Source organism: Mixophyes fleayi, chromosome 10 (genome assembly GCF_038048845.1).
Source record: "Mixophyes fleayi isolate aMixFle1 chromosome 10, aMixFle1.hap1, whole genome shotgun sequence".
Classification (NCBI taxonomy): Eukaryota; Metazoa; Chordata; class Amphibia; order Anura; family Limnodynastidae; genus Mixophyes; species Mixophyes fleayi.
In genome coordinates, this window is record NC_134411.1 from 15,439,674 (window position 1) to 15,463,495 (window position 23,822).

Consider the following 23,822-nt stretch of genomic DNA (forward strand, 5'->3'; position numbering starts at 1 on the left):
CGGAATTGGTGGCGCTATATAAATAAATGTCATGATGATGATGATGAGAGTCGGGTTCTGTTTCTGGCATTTCAATCAGTGTAAACATCATATGCTGAGGATATTCACAGGAGTTTCGTCTTCTAGGGCATGCACACGAAACTCACAAGTACTCTGGAATGCACCAAAGCAGAGCAGGCCAGTGTGGGCTAGAATGTATTGGTATTAAAGCAAATATTATAGTACATCCATCCAATACATTCACTTATAGGAACTCTGATTTGCTGCCAAGAATACAGCAGGACAAAGGATTTTTGTGACCACAGTTTCCCCAGCAGTAGAGGTACGCCAAGCTCAAAAATGTCCTTTGGTTTTACTGAGAGTTGCACATGCTCACTGGCCTGCAAGTTGACAGTTCTGGTCCTGATGTGCCACAAATGATGTCAGTTCTGCCTATACCACTACATGCCACATACAGGGGCTATAAAATATATTCACCCCTTTGACGTTTTTCACATTTTTCTCTTACAACATGACATTATAATGGATTCATTCAGAAATGACCACATGGAGCAACACAATATACAATGTCAAGTGAAAAATAATTATCACTCGTTGCTAAAATACACTCAAATTGACATCAGTTGTCTTCAGAGGTCACTGGTGTCCACCTGCATAACATTCATTTGAAAATAACCATACCTAAGTGAGGTCCCAAAGATGGTAAGTTAATTTCTAAACAAGAGCTTCATCATGAAAACCAAAAGAAATCTGAGAAATGCATCATCTAAGGAAAGGATATACGAAGATTTGAAAGACTTGTATTAACCCGTTCAGCACTATCTAGTGCGTTATAAAAAAAATGGAGAAAATATGGTACAACTGTGAATATGTCTTGAACAATCTGTCCTCCCAAACTGAGCATCTATGTAAGAAGGTCAACTTTTTAGGAAAGTCACTGAGAGGTGTAGCGCATATCTGACAGGGTGACAGTCTTCCAAAGCTGGGATTGAAGGAGCAATCTTTGAGACAATATCCTGGGTACTTCTAAATTGAAGAGAGTGGGACAAAAAGAAAACCATTGTTGAAAACGTCACCTAGTGTATATAAGAAGTCATGTTGGAGACCAGTATGACAAGTGTCTATGATCTGATGATACCAAGATTGAACTTTCTAGCCTCCACATTAGAGCCATCATCATTCGAAGAACATAAATTCCATCTGTGAATTACTGTGGCAAAGCATAATTCTATGGGAATGCTCCTCTGCGTCAGTGACTTTTAAAAATAAATGGCAGAATGGATGGAGCCGGATATAGACAAATCTTAGAGGAAAATGTGCTGCAGTGAGCGGACGACCTAAGACTTAGGAGAAGCTTTATATTCCAGCACAATGTCCCAATGCATACAGCAAAAGCCACATTTGAGTGACCCTAATGCAAAAAAAAAATCAATGTCCAAACCCACACCTCAATCCCATCGAGAACCTGCGGAATTATTTGAAAATTGCTTTTTACCAAAGGTCAACATCCAACCTGATGGAACTCAAGCAGTATTGCAAAAGCGGATTGGGTGAAAATCACAGTGTTCAGATGTGGAAAGTTGGTAGAGACAGCTAGGCTCTTAGCTTTAATTGCGGCTAAAGGTGTTTCTATCAGGTATTAAAACATAGGGGTGAATACTTATGGAATTAATTGCTATCTGGTTTTTATTTGTAAATAAATTTATTTATTTTTTTACATTTCACACTACAGTGTTTTTGTGTGGGTCCGTGGCAAGAGTTCCTGAATAAGTCCATCTTGATTTGCGGATATAAGAAAATAAAATGTGTACAATTTCAAAGCAGGGGTAAACACAAGGAGCCTGATTCAAGGAAAGTAAAGCAAAAAAAAATAATGAGTAACTTTTCACCTGGTCAAAACCATGTTGCGTTGGAGGCGGAAGTAAATTTAAAATGTGGGCACAGATTTATAGCTGGATAGGACCTGTCCTAGATCGACTTTAAATTTCAGTGTACAAATAAAGCCATCATGTATTTGTGTGCTACATGAAAAAAACAGCCAGTATTTAACTTATGTGCAAAATAATAAACTAATATACACCCCTTGCATTGTAACATGGTTTTGTTTAGGAGAAAACTTACTCATTTTTTTGCCTTACTTTCCTTAATGAATCAGACCCAAGGTGTCAGGAAAAGGGTTTCCAAATGCTTGATTTCGAAACAAAGCAAAAGAAAATTTATATGGATGCAGCTACTGTGGAGTTTTCACGCCAAACACACCATGACTGCAAGTCAAGTGCAGAAGCGGTAACGTGTGAAAAAAATATCTGTCATGTGGCTCCTTCTATCCTCACCCTGTGTGAAAGGGAGCCACGTGATTGGCCTCTGCTAGCTGTTGCTGTGATAAAGCGGGGAGTAGGCACTGATGACTGTCAGCGCATGAAACTGTGGTCCATCATTCTAAGTGGTAGTGGCAAATATCAAGCATAGAGCTGCCCATTGTTTGAGACCGAGATACCTACTCAGCTGTTCACAAGCGGTTACTCACAAGAGGTGTCCTTTAAGTAATGAATCATACAACAAGTGAGGTTCTAATATAGATTATATATGAAACTCTCTAAGCCTGACATGTACAGTATATGCCACTCCCAATCATGCCAAGTCTGCCACCATCATGTACAAATGGCTTATGACTGCTGATTTCTTACATTACAACGGTACTTGCAGACCTTACATGTTCTACCATTTGTATGTAAATTGCTGTTAGTGTCACTGATACAAAACACTCAGCTGCTTAGATCTAAATGATATGACATCATACTTACATATTCAGTGACATCATTCAAACTATACACCAAGCTATACAGTATAACACACACACAGATGTGTGAATTCAGCATATATACAACTTGACAGGCACTGATGTTTATATATGTAATACACACAGGTGGACATGCATGGCTATGCACATGGAACAGGCAAAGCTGTTAAGCAAATTGCTAGGAGGTGGTGTGTGTGTGTGCCGTGAGCGGGCCTCGTCTTCACAACAAAGGCGGTCGAATGCTTCAAGGCTGGAATGTTCTGTGTGTCCGATTGTGCAGTGAGGTCTTTATTAGTGTATGTGTGTCACGTGCCCCAGCCTCTTTGTGCCTGATCCCCACATTCCTCACAGTTAATTCTCCCCCTGCTCTATAGATGACACTCTATAATTGGAATTTTTCCATGTCTCTTTGCTCTGTTTTCTTACAATTCCAACAGCTTGCAAATGCTAATTTATAATTCATAACAGCGCGGATGCCAATCCCTCCCAAAAAATCTAAATGTACTTACAAAACCCCACTAGACCACTGACGACGCACACACTGGCCTAGTTTGCGGATCTTGAATGTAAATCTACCAACTCCCAGGGAGCACGGCTCAAACAGCCATCATTAGCCATCCCTCATCAGAAATGTCTGTAGCATTGGTCTAGATTAATCAAAGCATGGGAAACAGAATGTTGAAAGTAGGAATTTTATAAAGGAATGCATTTTTTAGACCAAAGGGTTTTACATGAGTATTTTCTGTATATACCCTTCATATTAAATATGTCTTTTGTTTTGCAGCCTTGATTGTTGCTTCCACAATGTTAACATGTATGTCTGCTGCTTTCTCCCTGTCCGCTCTCTACCTCACCGGCTTCATGCCGGTCATTGTATTCACTAACTTTGACCTCTCTCACACACAGCTGTCTGTGCATCTCCCCCCCCCCCCCCCACTTCTCACTGCTTTTATACCCCTCCCTCCCCAACTCTTCTTCATTCGCCTAGATTTTTAACAGGGCAGAGATCCTTTTAGCCGTTGGCTTTGTGACTCACCAGTGCTGAATCCGAATATTTTTGTGTAACCCCTTGTCTCTTTCTCTTGTTCTGTATTCACTGTATAAGCTGTTCTCTGTTCTTCTCTTAATGTGCTTCTGCTCTGCATGCAGGGACTGCTGCTTCTGTCCTTCCATCCTTTAATATTAATGATGTCTCTGCTGGCCTCCTCACCAGTGTCTAACCTCTGCTTCCTCACTTCACTCTTTCCCTTTCAGGAGGACTTTGGAACCCAAGAGACCTTCTCAAAGTACTTCCCAAAACCATCCATTTTGTCTTTGCAAACATGGATGGTTTTCTCACTATGCATACATATGTAATTAAATACATATATATGCCCTGCATTATTTAACTACCGGAAGGGCTATGTTGCCATGTTATTAAGGTCCCACCCAGTGGAAGAGGCTAGTTCTCAATCCTAAAGGTATACTTACTAAACTGCGGGTTTGAAAAATTGGAGATGTTGCCTATAGCAACCAATCAGAATCTAGTTATCATTTAGTTAGTACATTCTACAAAATGACAGCTAGAATCTGATTGGTTGCTATAGGCAACATCTCCACTTTTAAAACCCACAGATTATTAAATATACCCCTAGTACAGTGGTTTCCAAACGGTGCACCAGACAGGGCCTGTGGACTACTTGGTAATTTTGGCTTAAGGGTGCCTTGAAAAAATTTATGGAGTCCCTAAGGGTGCCTTGAACTGAGAAAGTTTGGGATCCACTGCCCTAGTATTTAGTTTTACATCTCAACAACCCACATAGTCCCATAAAAGATAGTTATCACAAACCATTAGCTTAGACCATTGCAACTCTGAATATACTTGGTCATCTAACTGGATAAAGCACACTAGGGTTTATAGTTTGAATAGCCAGTGATTGCTCAACTCTAGCTTACACAAACCACTTTATTAGTCTACCTATCTATGATGTTATGCAGTTACTTTAGTTATGTAGCTGGCTAATTTGACACAGTCATTGCATGCAAATGAAAAAGAAGAGACCAATTTGTCTCCAGAGGTAACCAAAGTTATTAAAGTAGTTTACCTGTAAGATTTGCAGTTGTCTAAATTGTAAGTTTCTCTACTCTACGTAAATACTTATATAGCATCATGATTTATGTAGGGTGACAGGTCCCCGTTATAAAGCCCACAATAGTTTAAGTATGTTATAAATAATAAAAATAGACTCATCTCTTTATAAGATAGATAGATAGATAGACAGATAGATAGATAGATATCTCTCTATTGAAATGAACTATATGCATTAGGAATAAACCTTGAAATGTCTGTAAGTTTGAATTTTTCCACAAACAGCACATCATTAGATGTCAATCTTTAATTTTACTGTGGATATTTGACTTGCTGTACTGGACAGCTGAGCCTGACCTCTGGATAGAACATACAGAAACACAGACCATGCTGAGCTCCAGTATGGGAGAGTAAACTTAATAGATGCAGCCAACACAGGGCCTTAGCTTCGGAGCAGCCATGTCTACAAATGCTAGAGAAGCCTCTAGGGTTTGTTATATCAGTAAATCCTTAATAGTCAGTCATGTGTGCATGACTGCTTGGGCACTGACTGACTTAACAAACCTTGACAGATAAATAAGGGATAGAACGTCCTCAATATCTGCGCATTTCCTGAGAATTATTATCATGCAAACCATTTTTCTCTTGGTATAAACATATTCTATATAAAGCATGTAGCATTCTACAATTACTCATAATTCCTTTTCCAAAGAGCTAGAGGCAAATTGACTGACCTATAACTGCGGGAATAACTGGCTTATGCAGCCCCCTTAACTACAGTACTTAGAGGGCTTTCAATAAGTCTGCTAAATGTCACGGAATGTTTAGTTTAATGTGAAAGGTCCACTTGGGCAAATTCCAATACCCTCTCGAGATGAATGGCAGACACTTGCCTCCATACATCCATTTTCCAGGCCACGTCCAGTTGTTTTTAACGCAACGTTTTTAACACATCTCTTTCTCTTTCTTCTTTAAGATTACCAGCAGGTGCCAAAACCGGCAACACTACAGCGGGGCCAGGACAAGCGCAGCCAGACGACAGCGAGCGAAAAACGGACCAGCGCTCATCAGTGTCAGACCTGGTGAATTCACTGACCAGCGAGATGCTGATGGTGAGTAGATGAGAGCTTGTTCGTGTGGATGTGTGCGCCTGTTAACCCTCGCTGCTCCAGCGGTATGCAGAGTACAGAGGTCACCCTGACTGTACTCCGCTGCCAGATTTTATGTTCAATCAATAGGCAGCCACTGAGAAACAGAGCGGAGGGAGCGGATTTATTCCTGGGCACAGCTCCAGCGTGTACCGAGGAGAAATAGCACACTGAAAAGATGGGGGAGAAAAACAAATAATTATAATAAGGAATAGAACAAAGTTGACAAAACAGGCAAAAGGCAGATTAAATTCAATTAGGAAAAACAAAACAATGCAGACCAGTGTAGAGAATGGTATGTGTGCTGGACATACGATAAGTACTTATAACATGCGTGGTACTGTCTGTCTGAGTGTAAGTGAGATATAAACCTTTAATATGAATTTATCAAACCTCTAACGAAACACTGGCTTCTATCATTCTCTGGCGAAAGATACTAACTTTCCTGTATCAAATTCTTCTTAGAATATTTGCAGACCTCAGCGTCTCTGATTTACTAGTCAGTGAAGTTCTTCCAATTAACTTTACAATAATATGCATGGAATTACTGTACTACACCATCTTATAAGAGGCAAAATCGATTATCTTCAGCAGAGCATTTCTTGTCTTGCAACCTTTAGGACCCTGATTTAAATGTGCGCCCGCTGAGTATTTCTTGGTTTGTAGTATGTCAAACCCTGATTTGAATAAACTCCTTAAACTTTAGCATCAGTTTCCGAGTTTTGTGCACTTTTATTTTTAAATAAAATTGTTTTGCTTAATATTTTACCCGTCCCCGACACAGGGCTACACTTAATATACATGTCTGCAGAAAGCACAGAGGAGAACTGAAAACTGGAAGGAAATCTAGAAACCAGTGTTGCATTAGGGACATCCTTCTTTAAAAAATAGTTATATGTTGCAATTAGCAACTCACCCTGCAGGCATCCATTTTTTCTCCTGGAACACGCAATAAAAAAAAATCTTCCGGCGAAGGACCGCTCTGGTCCGGAAAACATTGTGGTGTTCATTACTACGTTGCAAATAAATACGTAATTATCTTGGAGAGTCAAGTGCAGCCGCAGAATCATTTGAATTAACTGAAAATTGCCTTCTCAAAGAAATAGAGAGCTTGATGAAAGGGCCCCTTTGATAATGACAGAATAGGGGGTTAGGATGGAACCATTTGTTGAGGAAATAAAGACATTGTATCAAAGAGAACACATGGAAAAAGCAGAGACAAGGAGAAGGATGAGATAGGCAACGGGTGGGCAGGAGACAGAGGAAAGAAGTGAAGGGAAGCTAAAAAGAAGGGTGTTTGAGACTTTAAAACAATAGCCTGCAATCCATCTTTTTCTTATTAAAAGCTATTTGGAGAATGAGGGAAGGTGGATAGTGTTTCTGCCGCATTGATAAAAACAGATTTAATATCCACGGAATGTGAAATCCAAACCAAATTGCTCTGAGCTGTGATGCACTCATTTTAATAGAGGCCTCTAGGGATCCATCCCCTTCTGATCTTTATAAGTAGCACTCTTCATGGGTTAGCTTAGCGAGACACATCAAAACCGAACTGATCTTTGTTTTAAACATTGTCAATATACAGTGGTTAGAAAACTTGGTACATCCTGCTGGTCTGTTCAACGGTAGAATACAGAATCAATGCCCAGATATAGTCAATGAGGCACCAGTAGCAGCTGGTGACCAATGTGGGAGTTGGGAGAAGTTGATGCAGAGAGCCTCCTGTATGAAGAGCACGCCATGCTCAATGCATGACTTCATGGCTTTGCATCGTTCTACCTAGATGGTCCACCCAACACACCTTAGTAAAGCATTTGACATTGTCCCACATTGAAGACTGATGTAAAAAAATATCTAATAGTAGTAGTACACACACCAGGGAGGATTAGTGGAATGGTCAAAAGTGTGGCAACTACCGTGTCGTGCCAATAAAACCAAAATCATGCCCTTGGGTCTCAAAAGTCCACAGGCAGAATATAGTATTAATAGTACAAAAATGGCAGATAATGAAGAAGAGAAGGATCCTAAGGGTCACTATTTCAGGTGACTGAAAGGTTGTCAGACGATGTGGCAAATCCAGTTATGCTAGGTTATGTAGGAAAAGGAATTAGTAGCAGAAAAAAAGAGGTGGTGACACCATATCTAGAATACTATGGGGCCTCCTTGACATATGTGCAACATTTGAGCACAAAAGTCCAATGCGTTTTACTACGCATAGAATGTTGACTGACAAAATTTTTGCACAAGTAGAGAGGCCGATTGGGGGCATGCAAGTGCAGGTGAAGTACAGTTAGGACGTAAGTGTGGCATCGTGACTTGGATATTAGGCATCTTCTCCGGCTACATCTGTTTCCCTATGTTTTGTGGGGGCTCACAAAACAATTAAATAAAAACTCAGCGTGCCCTCCCACCCAAAAGTGAACTAAGCCCCAGCTCGTATAGCCTATTCTGGTTGCATCTAATGCAGGAGTACAAAATGTGTGGGCTCCCTGCAAAATCCACAGCCAGCACTAGGCTATGACTGGCTTGGCTTTTCCCATTCCTTTCATAGTGGGAACCAGCCTCAGCCTGTTCAACAGAGGTCTGAATTCCCTAGGGAATGCAGGCCCACCCCTTAGGAAAATCAGCCCCTTTCCGATAGCAAAAGGGGTCGTATCAACACCCTTTGTTGGCGGGTGTTGGGGTAATAATGTTAAAATGTTTAAAATAGTATATTAATATATGACACTACTGTTTCCAGCAAGCCCTGGCAGCCATAAACTTGTTGGATAGGTTGTTATACTACAAGCGACAGCATGTCCTAGTATCTAGGACCCGCTGGCACCTGTAGTGCCATATAGTACAGTATTAAAGTCTTTAATTTATTACATTTTAAATAAAGTTTCACCAATTCATCATTTTCCACTTTATTGTACACCTGAATGCTGAGGGATCTTTTTCTATCATCTAATTTTCCTTCTTCTTTCATCTTCAGCAATCAAATGGTTAAAACAAATTGTTTCTAGTAGAGCAGCAACACAAATGACCTAACCGTATGCAACCGAACAAGACCTGCTTGATTGGTTGATTCAATGACGTTCATTGTTACCCCACTTAGGAACTATATGCAAGTAGCCAATCAGAGCAGCTTTTCACGCTCTAGCCAATCAGAAAGAAGAGACCCCTGTCTCATTATGCTTTAGATATATCTTGATGAAACTAGGAGTACAATTTTGCGGATGGAATTTTACATGTATGTTTGGGCTGCAAACTTTCCATGAGCCCTTATGTTCAGTTCTGGGGGCCATATCACAAATAAATTAGAGATTGTGCCAAGAAGGCTATTGAAATAGTGGTCTACATCACCAAACTTACTAGTAAAGACTAATGAACCTCAATATGTACAGCTTGGGACACAGAACGAAGAGACGAGACATGTTAGAAGCTTTCATATTCAATGGAGGAAAGCATTCTACAGAGAAAGAGAAGATTTAGAACCAGAGGACATACACTAAAACTGGAGGGTAGCAAGTTTTGCAAGATAGGTGTAATGGCAATCCAACAGAGGTGGCAGAGAATAATATGGTTGGGAAATTTATTTCTGAAAAAAGAAAAACCCACAAATGAAACATGGCCTGAGGTTTTAGGAATAAAACTGCATAGTCTCAATGGGCTTCGTTGTTCATATCTGCTGTTTGTACGTATCAGGTGCCTGTCTGCTGCGTTACTCTTGGCAGAGGCCTCCCCAATCTAGAATACGCCCTGCTGGATGTGTTGAGGGGCAGAAAAATTTGGACAGGCGCACTTTCATACTTGCTCTGAGTTAGTACAAGGAAGTCCTTTTGAGGAGTGGCTGTGCTCCCTCCACACTGCAAGAAACACCCATAGGCATGCTCTCTTCTCTCCCGTTTATATCATTTGAATAATCACGTTCCACAAAATGATGCACTTTGATGTAAACCTAGGTGCATTTTTTATTAGTTCTTATTCGTATGGATCTAAAGTTTCACAAGTCCCATTGGAAAGTTACAAAATCCCCAATGCCCTAAATTGAAATGCTAAACATAATCTTATTCATGCCTTTGCATGTAGTTAAGAGTTCAGTTTTACAGTGCACATTTATTTCTTAAAAAACTGGGAGCAGTCATATTAGATTCTGATCTTATTCATTAAATCCCTGTATGGAAGCTACTCACAGTAATTAACGGTGTGCCCTTCTTGAAAACTATGAATTGTATTTTAGCTGTAATTATTTCATATGGAGATCATTTTGACAGGGATCCCTCCCCCCCCCAGAATAGTTATAATGATTTGTTCCTATATATTACTATAATTTTATAGGTTTAAGGAATTGTATGTGTATGGAACAGTAAGAGTTAGTTTGTGCAGCTCACAAACATACTCTAATTGACAAAGTTGTCATCAAATAATTATCCTCTAAATTTGAATTCAAAATCTTTATACGTAAGTCATTAATATTTTGGGTGCAACTAATGTTAACAAATAGCGAAGTATTAAACATGTGTGATGTGCAAGTGAGAATAACATAAAAAATCGTACACTGAATATTGCTCTTTCACAGATATTTAGTATTATCATTCTTATCCGGTGGTACTCATTATTCCGACATGTCTATTACCGACAACGAGTATATAGACAAAAAAATTCTGGTGACTATAACAACGACATGAATTAAATGCAGACTTACAATAAAACAAACAGATGACATTTCCGATGCCACTGCCATTGAGACTGATAGAAATTGCGAGCATAGCGCATGTCAGCACTTCACTTTTACGTCACAAAACATAGCAACATTTAGATTTCAGAATTTAAAGCGGCAATGGCAGGACCTGGACAATGTAGTCTAAGGGTTAGGGTTAGGGTTATGGTTAGGTTTGGGCTTAGGTTAGGGTTAGTGTTAGGGTTATGGGTTATGTTAGGGTTAGGATTAGGGTTAGATTTAGCATTAGGGTTAGGATTACGGTTAGGGTTAGGGATAGGCTCCTGCCACTGCCGCTTTAAGTACAGAAATCTCAGTGTCGCTCTATTATGTGACGAGAAATTGAAGTGACGGCATTTACTCTTCGAAAATGTTCTCTGTCTGTTTTAATGTAAGTCTGCATTTATTTCATGTCGCTGTTATAGTCATCGGAATGTTTTTGTCTGTATACTCGGTGTTGGTTATAGACTTGCCGAAATAACGAGTACCACCCATTGTTATCATCCTTGCTTATCGTAACTGATGTATATAATAAACTGGAGAGGTGATCTTAATCTTTTCCTTTTATTCAGAACGGTAGGGTTTCCCTTATAGCATGCCTAATTGACCTATGGGAGAATAATCACTATAGCTTAATAGTGTGTTCCTATTTTATTAGTAAGTCCTTTATATAGTGATAGTCTCAGTAGGCTACAATGATTGTAGGACTTAGTAGGAAGTGTGCATTTTGAAAGATGTTCCTCGATTGTGAACGATTTCCCACTTTTATTATGGCGCAAACAGAAAAGGTAGCCAGCTGCTCTGTGTTTACGGAACTGAAAGAATGATATTGTATCAAAAAGTTATTTATACTACTTGCCACAAAACCACAAATAGACCTGGAAATAGGTTCTGGCTTCTGCCAAGTAAGACCTGGAGAGCCACAATGTGACGAAACGTGTTTGATAACACCGTAACCGGCCTGTTTCTAGTTTCTCACAAAATGTGGATTATAGCATGTACTTTTTATAGCCCTTACTTTTGTTCCCCAGCTCAACAGAATACCACTGCAGTGTATAATTACATGTGAATAAGGGGGCATTGTAGCTCATTGTAAATATGTACATTGATTGGTGGCAGTGAGGTTGTTATTCATTGTCCTTAAAGTGAAGCCAGGTGGGTTATGGGTAAGTATCAGGTGGTGTCTGCATTCATTCTACCCACTCCTTCCTCTACAGAAAGCATGGAACAGTTGGGGACCCTGTGACATCACAAAGTAGTATAAAGGGTTAATTTTAGGAGGGGCTGACTGCTACCATATCTTTGGAGGTGGGGGAAGCCAATTAGTATCCATTGTTCTCCATAGGACTAGTCTAGACGTTTTGTCTGCATCCCAGCAGGGGGCTTCTGTGGAAGCACAGCTCATCTTCACTCCCCTCTCCAAACCCCCTAGTCCAGCAATGATCAATGTTTAAAGAGAGAGAGACCCAAGGGTTTGCTGAGGGAGGAGAAAGCACTGTGGAAATTTGACCCTAGATATAAGGAGCCACTCCAGGGAAAGAGGTGGTGTTCATTCTGTGTTTTGATTCCTGGAAGGTGCAAGATCTGGTTTTGAGTTGTCGTTCTCAACCAGAGTCGAGATATGTAGAGGGATCCATAGGTTGTCAAGTCTGGACAGCCAGGTGACTGTAACTCCTTAAGCTAGTGGGATAAGGGACAGATGATGTGGTAAACCTGTCTGGCATTTATTTACTGTGTGTACATAATAATCTAGTGATTGTTTTTATTACAGTAAATGTATTGCTTTACTTTCTAACTGCATTTGCCTGAGTGAGTATACGAATCCTAGAAGGTACTCAGTAGACCTTCCTGGCATAGAGAGACACCCGTGGGTGGCCAGCCTGCGTGAAGTGGGTAGCATTGGGCCAGAAAACCCAGTATCTTCACACACAAGATAAAGCATTTACATAGGGTGTGATGGAAAAACAGATGCTGACATTTGTACATAAAGTAATAGGTTTCTCATGAACTAGGACTTTATCCCAGGATCTGTCTGTGCTCTGACAGTTATATTCATTCTGAGCTGTCTGGTATATTGATTGACATGGGGGTATATTTACTAAACTGCGGGTGTGAAAAAGTGGAGATGTTGCCTATAGCAACCAATCAGATTCTATCTTTCATTTTGTAGAATGTCCTAAATAAATGATAACTAGAATCTGATTGGTTGCTATAGGCAACATCTTTACTTTTTCAAATCCGAAGTTTAGTAAATATACCCCATTGACTCAGACATGATGACTGTCAATGCAACATGAAATGACAGAAATAACTGCGTTGGTTTCTCCCTCGCTGCAGTAGATGTATTGGTTACTGGAGATGCTTATTCTCCTAATTCTAAAGTCCAATTACCTTGTTGCCCATCACCTTTTACCCTTACAGTGCAGACTGTGAGGCATCTCTCAAGGAGCAGGCTCAGTTGAGCAGTCATGGAGCAGTGAGGTGGAAATCCTGAGTGTTATTACATGTGGCAGCCCCCAGCGGGGAGACCCAGTGGCCTGCAATGAATGAAACATTACTATGAACACACAGAAAAGTGAGAGGTTCAGTGTAAAGGAGAGCATCCTTCTGACCACTGGGGATTTTGGTCCATGCCTGTATACTGACCACACACAGCGACTGTATCAGGTAATACAGAGAGAGAAATATGGTCCATCTGTTACCAATCATCCAAACTACAAGAAGTCAGTTAACATAAATCATTTTTCTAAATATTGGCAGCAAATATTAATTTCAAGAACTCAATTTCTGGAAGGGAAATGTTTGTTTTCAGACACGTTTGTTTGATCTTTGCAATGCAGAGGACAGCAGAGGTTGTTGGTAGCTCAGCTCATTAAATTGGAAACAATTGTATTATAGGAGGCAGAAGTATCACTTTGTTTGGCTGGGAAAAGAGCACTGTTGATTTGCACAGAGTCTCATAAGAAAAAAGCTAGTTCCACAAATGACATAAACACAGGGATGGGCAACAGTCATCATCATCATCATCATCTATGTATTTATATAGCGCCACTAATTCCGCAGCGCTGTACAGAGAACTCATTCACATCAGTCCCTGCCCCATTGGAGCTTACAATCTAAATCCCCTAATATACACACACAGAACGAGAGAGACTAAGGGCAATTTAACAGCAGCCAATTAACCTATCAGTATGTTTTTGGAGTGTGGGAGGAAACCGGAGCACCCGGAGGAAACCCACACAAACACGGGGAAAACATACAAACTCCGCACAGATAAGGCCATTGTCAGGAATCGAACTCATGACCCCAGTGCTGTGAGGCAGAAGTGCTAACCACGCTCTGAGCCCCTAGTTCCTTCCTGCATTATTATCAGCTGTTTGTTATAGCTTGCAACACTTGTTTAAAATGCCTGTTGCTATATTTATTACTGATAGGTGCCTCTTTCTTTGATTAAATGCATTGTCTTAACGTATTACTGAGATTAAGGGAATGAACGTGAAAGGTCTGCCCATGCGGTCCCTGAAATGTATTATCTGGCTTATTACTAACATCAAATCTAAGCACTGTGATTGGCTAAACCATTAGCTCTCTATGAATTTGACTATATAGTACTATAATGAAGTATCTTATGCTAGACTATGACTGCTGAAGAATTCAGAGTGTTGATACTTGGCCCTAAATAAGATACAGGTTCACACCGTATGTGGTGTCTTCCCTCAATTTGCTGTCCCTATTTTACCTGTGGCCCGGTGAGACTTTTATACAACATTCTGGACCAAAGCAACGAGCTATGGCTCACTTTCTCCATCAGCGACATTATTTCCAAGTCGAGTCAGTCCATAAACCTCTCCAATTATTCACTCTGCCGCCTCTAGTGTCTGAGTCATATTTCATTAATGTTTAATAGGCTTCCTGCAAGTGCTTAGTTAAGTAAGGATAGCACCATCTCAGAGTGGCCTGTTTAAATAACGCACAGAGTTACTTAATAAAATACACCGCATATAGTAAACTGCTTCCTTAACTCCCCTTTATAATGCATTAAATGTGCAACTGAAAGTCAGAGCAGTAGAGCTAACTTATTATTTACTTATACTATATAAATGTAATTAACGAGGGACCTGATTCATTAAGGATCTTAACTTAAGAAACTTCTTATTTAAGTCTCCTGGACAAAACCATGTTACAATGCAAGGGGTGGAAATTAGTTTTCTGTTTTGCACATAAGTTGAATACTGTTTTTTCATGTAGCACACAAATACTTGATAGCATATTTGTGCACTGAAATTTAAAGTTGATATTTGTGTGCTACCTGAAAAAACAGGCAGTATTTAACTTATGTGCAAAACGGAATACTTATTTGCACCCCTTGCATTGTAACATGGTTTTGTCCAGGAGACTGAAATAAGAAGTTTCTTAAGTTAAGATCCATAATGAATCAAGCCCAAGGTGAACAACTCACATCTTCTAAAAAGTGTGTAGCAGAGATGAGATCTTGCAGCATGTTGTATGTTTTTTTCACCTTTCCTGTGTCTATTCATATAAATAATGATAGGATTGTTGACATACTGTCAACCATTATTGTATCTGCACATAGTAAGTCAAACATAGAATTTGACGTCAGGAAATAATCAGCCGATACACTTAGTTTGCCTTTTGTATTGTCTGTTTCACGGTTGTCTTCTCTTATTGTAATATTTTCTGGTATCTTTGTATATTTTTATATCTGAATGTTCCGTTCACATATTAATTTGCTGCTTGTGTCTGCTTGTTATCAGCTAGCAGGGCTTTATTCAAACCATTTGTGAGCACTTAAGTTAGCACAGCACTCTAAATGAATAATTGCTTACCAGCACTTGCTCACGCCCTACTGCTCAACACTCTCTGGCCAATAACTTTGAATGTAATAATTAGTGGCTGACACCTATCATATCTATAAATAAAATAGAAAAAAGATAAGGAAAGAAACATTGTCATTAAACTGCTGCCATGTAGGACTTTGCCATAGCAATTAACCTTTTCTTTTTACTAAATGTGTGTGTTTTGTTTAACAGTCTATGTTTTAGTCCATATGTATGTGAGCATACTTATCTACTGCTCGCTAGGCTGAACTTGTGGAAAAGCTGCCTGACGTCGGCCTGCTCATTTTCAACACGATGGGCCTAATTCATTAAGGATCTTAAATTAAGGAATATCCTATTTAAGTCTCCTGGACAAAACCATGTTACAATGCAAGGGGTGAAAATTTGTTTTCTGTTTTTTATATAAGTTAAATACTGACTGTTTTTTCATGTAGCACACAAATATCAACTTTAAATTTCAGTGTACAAATAAGCTATCAAGTATTTGTGTGCTACATGAAAGAACAGTCAGTATTTAACTTATGTGCAAATCAGAAAACTAATTTGCACCCCTTGCATTGTGACATGGTTTTGTCCAGAAGACTGAAATAAGAAATTTCTTAATTTAAGTCCCTTAATGAATCAGGCCCCATGTTATTATTTTTATCAGTTTTTGTATATGAATAATTTTTATTTACATATTATAACCATTTAACCATGGGCCTATATAGTACTGAACTAACTCCATGTTTTTATTTTATAGAAATAGTATATAGTGTGGCTGAAACTATGAAGAGTTACGATAGTAGTGTGTGGATATAGTGTGGTACAGACACGTGGCCTGGCTGGAGGGGACAGGGGGGGTTATATTAAGGCAACAAAAAATGTAAATCTAGGCCTGTGGTAATTAGGGCTGTGCAATAGGGGCGACCGCACCGGACAGAACGCTCAAGGGGGTACAGTTTATAAATATTTTAGGTTCATTTGGTTAAAATTGAGGACTAGCGGGGCGTCATTTTAAGAAGGGATTAGGATCCAATTTTTTTATTTACACTTTAGAAGAAAGCTGCTAACTTAACTCATTACATAATTTAAAGCAGGAATAACATCCTTGTGCAATATGTAGGCCCAGGTCCAAGTTTAATGTATTTTATTAGCAAAAACGTCCTTATGCGTCTTCTGTTTAGTAAATTATAGACTAAGACTAATTTACTTCAATGTAATTTAACACCTTAGATCCCTGTTCTCCCGTCTTCGTCTCAGCAAATATTTTAGGAGAAAATAAACAAGAGGTTATGTAAGTGAATACGTTGGGCATAATTGGCCGTGTAATGAACACATGTTTTCATAGCTGCACACATATTTATATCCATGTGTTTGCTTTACAGAATATGGTATTAAGTACATTAGTAAAGACAAACATGAAATCAGATACATATTTTCTTTTTAATAAAAATGTGCCAATAGACCAAGATAGAGCCCAAGTGGCGGATTGTTCTGTATGCAAATGTACATTCAAAATTACCTGCACATCCCACAGATGATCGGATTGAGATTTGGGGAATTTGGAGGCCAAGCCAACACCTTGAACTCTTTGTCTTGTTCCACAAACCATTGCTGAACAATTTTTGCAGTGTGTCAGGGCGCATTATCCTGCTGAAAGAGGCCACTGCCATCAGGGAATACTGTCACCTTTAAGGGCTATACTTGGTCTGCAACAACGTTTAGGTAGGCGGTACATGCCAACGTAAAATCCACATGAATGCCAGGACCCAAGGTTTCCCAGCAGAACATTGCCCAGAGCACCACGCTGCCTCTGCCAGATTGCCTTCTTCCTATAGTGCATCCTGGTGCCATCTCTTCCCCAGATAAATGATGCACCCGGCCATTCACATGATTTAAAAGGAAACATGATTCATCAGACCAGGCCAACTTCTTCCACTGCTCCGTGATCCAGTTCTGGTGCACACGTGCTCATTGTAGGCAGTGGACAGAGGTCAACATGGGCACACTGACCGATCTGCGGCGAGTCAGCCCCATACCCAGCTAGCTGTGATGCTCTGTGTGTTCTAACACCTTTTTTGTTATCATAGCCAGCATTAACTTTTTCAGCAATTTGTGCTGCAGTAGCTCTTCTGTGGGATTGGACCAGACGGGCATCAATGAGCCTTGAGAGCCCTTGACCCTGTTGCTGGTTGTCCTTCCTTGGACCACTTTTGGTAGGTACTAACCACTGCATACCGGGAACACAGCACAAGACCTGACGTTTTGGAGATGCTCTGACCCAGACGTCTAGCCATCACGATTTGACCTTTGTCAAAGATCCTTACGCTTGCCCATTTTTGCAGCTTTCAACACATCGACTTCAAGAACTGACTGTTCACTTGCTGCGGAATATATCTCACCCTTTGACAGGTGCCATTGGAATGAGATAATCAATGTTACTGATGTCACTTGCCAGTGGTTTTAATGTTGTGGCTGGTCGGTGTATATATCCAATTGTAAAGCGCAGAGGGGTATGCTGGCCCTATATTCATTAATAATAATATAAAGCCTATTAGTGTATAGCATGTGGAGATAATGATATTTAATAACACATAATCCTATATAATTTTCTTTTGTGTTCTACCGTAAATTCATTCTTCTGTTCCTGCATGTAATAAAGTTTATTTATTGCATGCAGCTGTAACGCTTGCCGGTGCCCCACTTATCAATGTAAGTAGATAGCAGCATGATTTTATGTTGAGGGAAAGCAGGTTTTTACCAGTTCCTTCCTTCTGACTGGTGAGAAGTCACATAAGTGATGAGGAATATTCCCAGAGCTCATTTCACATTATAAAAATAACATCTGCACAATTCTGACCCCAGATGGAAGCAGAGAATAAAACAACTGCTTCCTAATGAGCCTGGCAGGTGAGGGATGTGAGGACACCAGGGTTTGTTTGTGTACAATGTAGCAGCACACACTCATGGTACAGGCAGCACATAGCAGTTTGTACATACGTGAATCTACATGTGCTTGTGTATTGTGAAATAAATTTTAGTATTCCATTGTTTCATATGGAGACATTGGTTTTCTTTACAGAATGAAAAGGGGTTTGCTAGTTGTTATGGTATTCTGTGTTTTCACATACCTTAAACATCATTACGGGCAGCATGGTGGCTCAGTGGTTAGCATTTCTGCCTTACAGCACTGGGGTCATGAGTTCAATTCCCGAGTTGGCCTTATCTGTGAGGAGTTTGTATGTTCTCCCCGTGTTTGTGTGGGTTTCCTCCGGGTGCTCCGGGTACCTCCCACATTCCAAGAAACATACTGGTAGGTTAATTGGCTGCTATCAAATTGTGTGTATATTAGGGAATTTAGACTGTAAGCCCCAATGGGTCAGGGACTGATGTGAGTGAGTTCTCTGTACAGCGCTGCGGAATTAGTTGCGCTATATAAATAAATGGTGATGATGATGATGATCATTACCTGCTCTGTTGGATTTCAGTGAATATGTATTGGACATCCCGTGGGATAAGGATTAATAGGTACCATCATGTGGATGATTTGCAGTATTTCCTACCTTCCGCAAAAGCTCCCTCATTACCTTGGGTCTTCAGCCAAGTCATGTCCCAAGCTGGCCAGGGGGGGTCTCTGCCCGTGAGAAGAGATTCTGAAGCAAAGACAAAACCAGGATGTTGTGGGCATGGACGGAACACTACATCACTGGGCGCAAGAGCAAAATAGTTTTTTGGGGGAGTTGTGGTCCAGTCGTTCCTCCCGCATGCCCCTCTTTGCTTCTCTGAGGATACACAAGAGCCTGAATGTGTGCAGTGAAGCTCTATTTCCACTTCACTTGATCTCAGATGATGGTGTAGGCAATGGCGGAAATATCTAAAGGCCACAGGGAGTGTTGCTGCTATCGCTCTCCCTGTTACAATACTTACCCATCCTCGCTCCCCCGCCGCTCCGTCAGACCCGGCCGCACTTCCGGGTTCAGCGGTCACATGACCGCTAGAATCGAGGGTGGGGAATTCAAACTGGGACTTCCTATATAAACAGTGCTCTGACACTTTAGGAGTGTCAGAGCAACTTACCTGTTCCTTGCTCCTGATTCCTGTTCCTCCTTGTGCCTGCTCCCTGTGTATTTGACCTCCTGTGTACTGACCCGGCTTGCTGACCTTTCTGGACTCTGTTTCTCCTGTGTACCGACCGGCTTGCTGACCATCCTGAATGCCTGTGCTCCTGACTCGGATAGCCTCACGCTTCTCTCTCTTCACATTTACCTGCCATTCCTTTGTACCGACCCGGCTAGCTGACTACGCTTCTGTTCTGGTGACCCGTGTACCGACCCGGTTTGATTGACTCCGAGATTGCCTCCTGATTTTGTCTGCTTTGCCTTCCTGTGTACCGACCCGGCCTGTCCGACTACTCTCTTCCTGCTCCTATTCCGCTGTACTACATCTTGGGGCAAACCTGAGAACCGCGACCTGCGACTCCTGGCAGCAAAGCCCATCCCGCCTTGCGGCGGTTCTTGGTGAATACTGGGGAGATCGTTAGACTCCGCACCTCAGGTAAGCCAGCGTTAATCAAGATTAGTAGTGTTATCCAGTAATCCGTTACACTCCCTCACCTATGGACGCTGTAGCCACTGTACCACATGCAAAGGAGGTAGTTCCACCTCTGGTTGTCTGTCCAACACTGGTTGTTGATGTATTTCACATCCGTAAGGATGTCCGATTGGATCTTGATCAGTTGTCCCTTGATTTCTCTCTGGAAGGCTAGTAAGGCTAAATAAACTGCTTTGAATTCCTTGGAAGATGCATTCGGCAAAGCAATTTCCCTTCTGGATTCTGGTCTTCAAAATAATCTAATAAGTCCACTGAACTGTTATCTATTGTTATCATCTTCAAGCGCGGTGTCTTCAAGGATAATCTATGTTGTAGACTGACTGTGGTTAATCGCCAACACAAACTGCACAGGAATAGAAGAGAGAGATACACTTCCTAGCTCTTCACTCCAGCTTATACATATAGAATATTTTCCAGTATTAGACATGCCTCCTTATACTGAGGAATTCTTGGTTTTGTCTTGACACATGATGGTAGATAAGTACCAGATGGTAGGTTGGTGTAAAAACCTGTTTGATCTTGAGTGATTTGAGCCCATGTAGACCAGACGTTTGCCAGTCTGCGCCACCCTGGATACTGCTGGCTCTGGAAGCCCTTCTCTCAGGTTTCCAGCTAGTCGTACAAAAATAAGGCTTGCCCATCTGGCCTGTTTATACATGCAGTTCTTGATATATTTGCAATATGCAACATGACCAGCAGTTTAGTTTCTGTGCTTGTGCCAGGCTTCTGTGAAGGAAACGAACTAAGCCCTTCTGCAGACAATAGGTGGGGGCCAGCATCCATTCCATGCAAGATACATAATTAGATTGAAGGCGGCAGATACAAGAGGATTTATGGAAGGTAGTTAATTGTCTGCTGATCTGTGTGGCAGGATAGATTAACCCTTTGTGTCCTACTAGCTTGCCTGAAAAACATCAGGAAACATGTAATTATAAAATGGCGCCACTTTCAGTCTCCTTCTTCATCAGCTGGTGATCAGAGGTGGCGATGGCAGCCTCTGGTTCCAGGGTTGGGCCTGAAAACTATTTCATTTGGTTCCCAGTCACTTAATCTCTAATCACTCTTCAGTATGATCTCTGTTGCCCAATAAGAATGCAGAACTTCTGTGTGGTGCAGAAACCCGATGGTCTCCAGCAGTGGCTGGCCGTGTTAGGTCAGGAGTGAGGTGATCCTTGTTCCACTGCACCTCAACAGCAATATATACTTGTTATAGTGATATAATGTTACCTTGCATGTTAGGATTCTGCATCACCAGAATACACACCAATCAGCCACAACATTAAAAACACCTGCCTAATATTGTGTAGGTTCCAGTCATGCCACCAAATTAGCTGTAATCCGTAAAGGCATGGACTACACAAGACTTTTACAAGTGTCTTGTGGTATCTGACACCAAGACGTTAGCAGCAGATCCTTTAAGTCCTGTAAGATGCAAGTTGGGGCCTCCATGCCTCGGACTTGTTTTACCAGCACATCCCACAGATGCTCGATCAGATTTAGATCTGGGGAATCTGGAGGCCAATTCAACTCTGTGAACTCCTTGTCTTGTTCCTTCCTGAATAATTTTTGAGGTGCGGCAGGGTGTATTATCCTACTGCCATCAGGGAATACCGTTGCCATGAAGGAGTGTACTTGGTCTGCAACAATGTTTAATTAGCTGGTACGTGTCAAAGGAACATCCACATGAATGCCAGGACCCAATGTTTCCCAGCAGAACATTGCCCAGAGCATCACACTTACAACGCCGCCTTGCTTTCTTCTCATAGTGCACCATAGAGCCATCTCCTCCCCAGGTAAACGACACACATGCACCTGGTCATCCACATGATGTAAAAGGAAACATATTTGATCAGAACAGGCCACCTTCTTCCATTGCTCCATGGTCCTGATTCTGGAGCTCACGTGCACATTGTAGCCACATTCAGCAGTGGACAGGGGTTCAGCATGGGCACTCTGACCGGTCTGAGGCTATGCAGCCCCATACGCAGCAAGCTGCGATGCACTGTGTGTTCTTTGTTTACCAATTTGTGTTACAGTATCTCTTCTGTGTGATTGAACCAGGCATGCTAGCCTTCATTCCCCAGGCGCATCAATAAGCCTTGGGCACCCATGACTTTGCCGCCGGTTCACCGGTTGTCCTTCCTTGGACCACTTTTGGTAGCTACTAACGACCGCATACCAGGAACACCACACAAGATGTGTCATTGATTACACAAAAACAGAAAGTCCATATGATCCACATGTAAATTTGTTTCTGACAATTCTGGAGATTACGTACATTGTTTTGAATATTAAATGATATGTTCAGGCCAACTTGAATTCAAGCCACGGGCTTTCGTTGGTAGCCTCTTTTCTTAGTGTGACTCTCTATTAATCTAGAATAATAAAACATGTAAAATAAGTATTGACCCATATTTTGATCAAGGGAATATAAGTTTGTAACCCATCATCAATGGTCCTCTCTTTTGTAAGTGCCTACTGTCATAATATATTACATACATGCAGTGACAGTCATGTACAATTACCTTCACAGCCGAGGAAATTAAAATATGAACATTAGGCTTTTAAACTTAATCAGCTTTTAATGTATATTTCTTTGTAGTTGCTTCATGCGCCATTGAGGTCTTCTTACAAACCACTGTCCATGATGTTAGTGTGTCTTATTTTCACCTCTTGATGTGTTACTAATAACATTGTTACTGGTGGGAATCCAGTATATGTGTGAACTATAAGAATGAGGTGTGAGGCATTGCAGACTATGGGCCTGATTCATTAAGGATCATAACTTAAGAAACTTCTTATTTCAGTCTCCTGGACAAAACCATGTTACAATGCAAGAGGTGCAAATTCATATTCTGTTTTGCATATAAGTTAAATACTGACTGTTTTTTCGTGTAGCACACAAATACTTGATAGCTTATTTGTACACTGAAATTTAAAGTTGATATTTGTGTGCTACATGAAAAAACAGTCAGTATTTAACTTATGTGCAAAACAGAATACTAATTTGCACCCCTTGCGTTGTAACATGGTTTTGTCCAGGAGACTGAAATAAGAAGTTTCTTATGTTAAGATCCTTAATGAATCAGGTCCTATGTCTGCTTCACAGTGGGGAATCCACTTTATTAACCTCTATTAGTGAATACCACTTGTCTTAAGAATTTCTTATTTCACCGGAACTCTGTTCAAAAAATTAAAATTCCATATATTTTTTTCCATGAAAGGCTCATCTTTGGTTAAATAACTTGCAAACATCTTTCCTAAATCTGAAAACAAAAGAAAATGCCAAAACACACAAGTTATAATAAATATACCTTTTTAGCTTGTCTTTTTTAAATTACATTTTTTGTATTTTACTGGAACTATTATAACACATGTATGGTTGTAGATCCCGAGATGTTAGCCAAGTGCTTACGGTCATAGTCGGGTCTGAAATTATGGTTGCAAGTGTCCAGTCATAAGCGAATGAAGCTAGCAGTTATATCATACTTACCTACTTTTGAGACCAGCTGTCCGGGAGGGGGTCCGTTGAGGGGGCATGGCCACGTGGGATGCGCCGCTAGGCTCCGCCCCTGTCAATCTTAGGAAATCCTCGCCAATCGTAGCAGAGGGCGGGGCCACGTTGCCGCTGTTAGCCCCGCCCCCACCATCT

General features: G+C 40.8%; 1 protein-coding gene across 5 annotated transcripts in view; it reads left to right on the top strand.

Moving 5' to 3' along the window:
* The window catches only part of SYT7 (synaptotagmin 7), a 259,466-nt gene that overhangs the window by 203,746 nt on the left and 31,898 nt on the right, over nucleotides 1-23,822 (top strand). For all 5 annotated transcript variants that reach the window (XM_075187974.1, XM_075187975.1, XM_075187977.1 and 2 more), the window contains one exon: nucleotides 5,845-5,980. In XM_075187974.1, coding sequence (XP_075044075.1) covers nucleotides 5,845-5,980 — 136 coding nt within the window. The remainder of the gene's footprint in view (nucleotides 1-5,844; nucleotides 5,981-23,822) is intronic.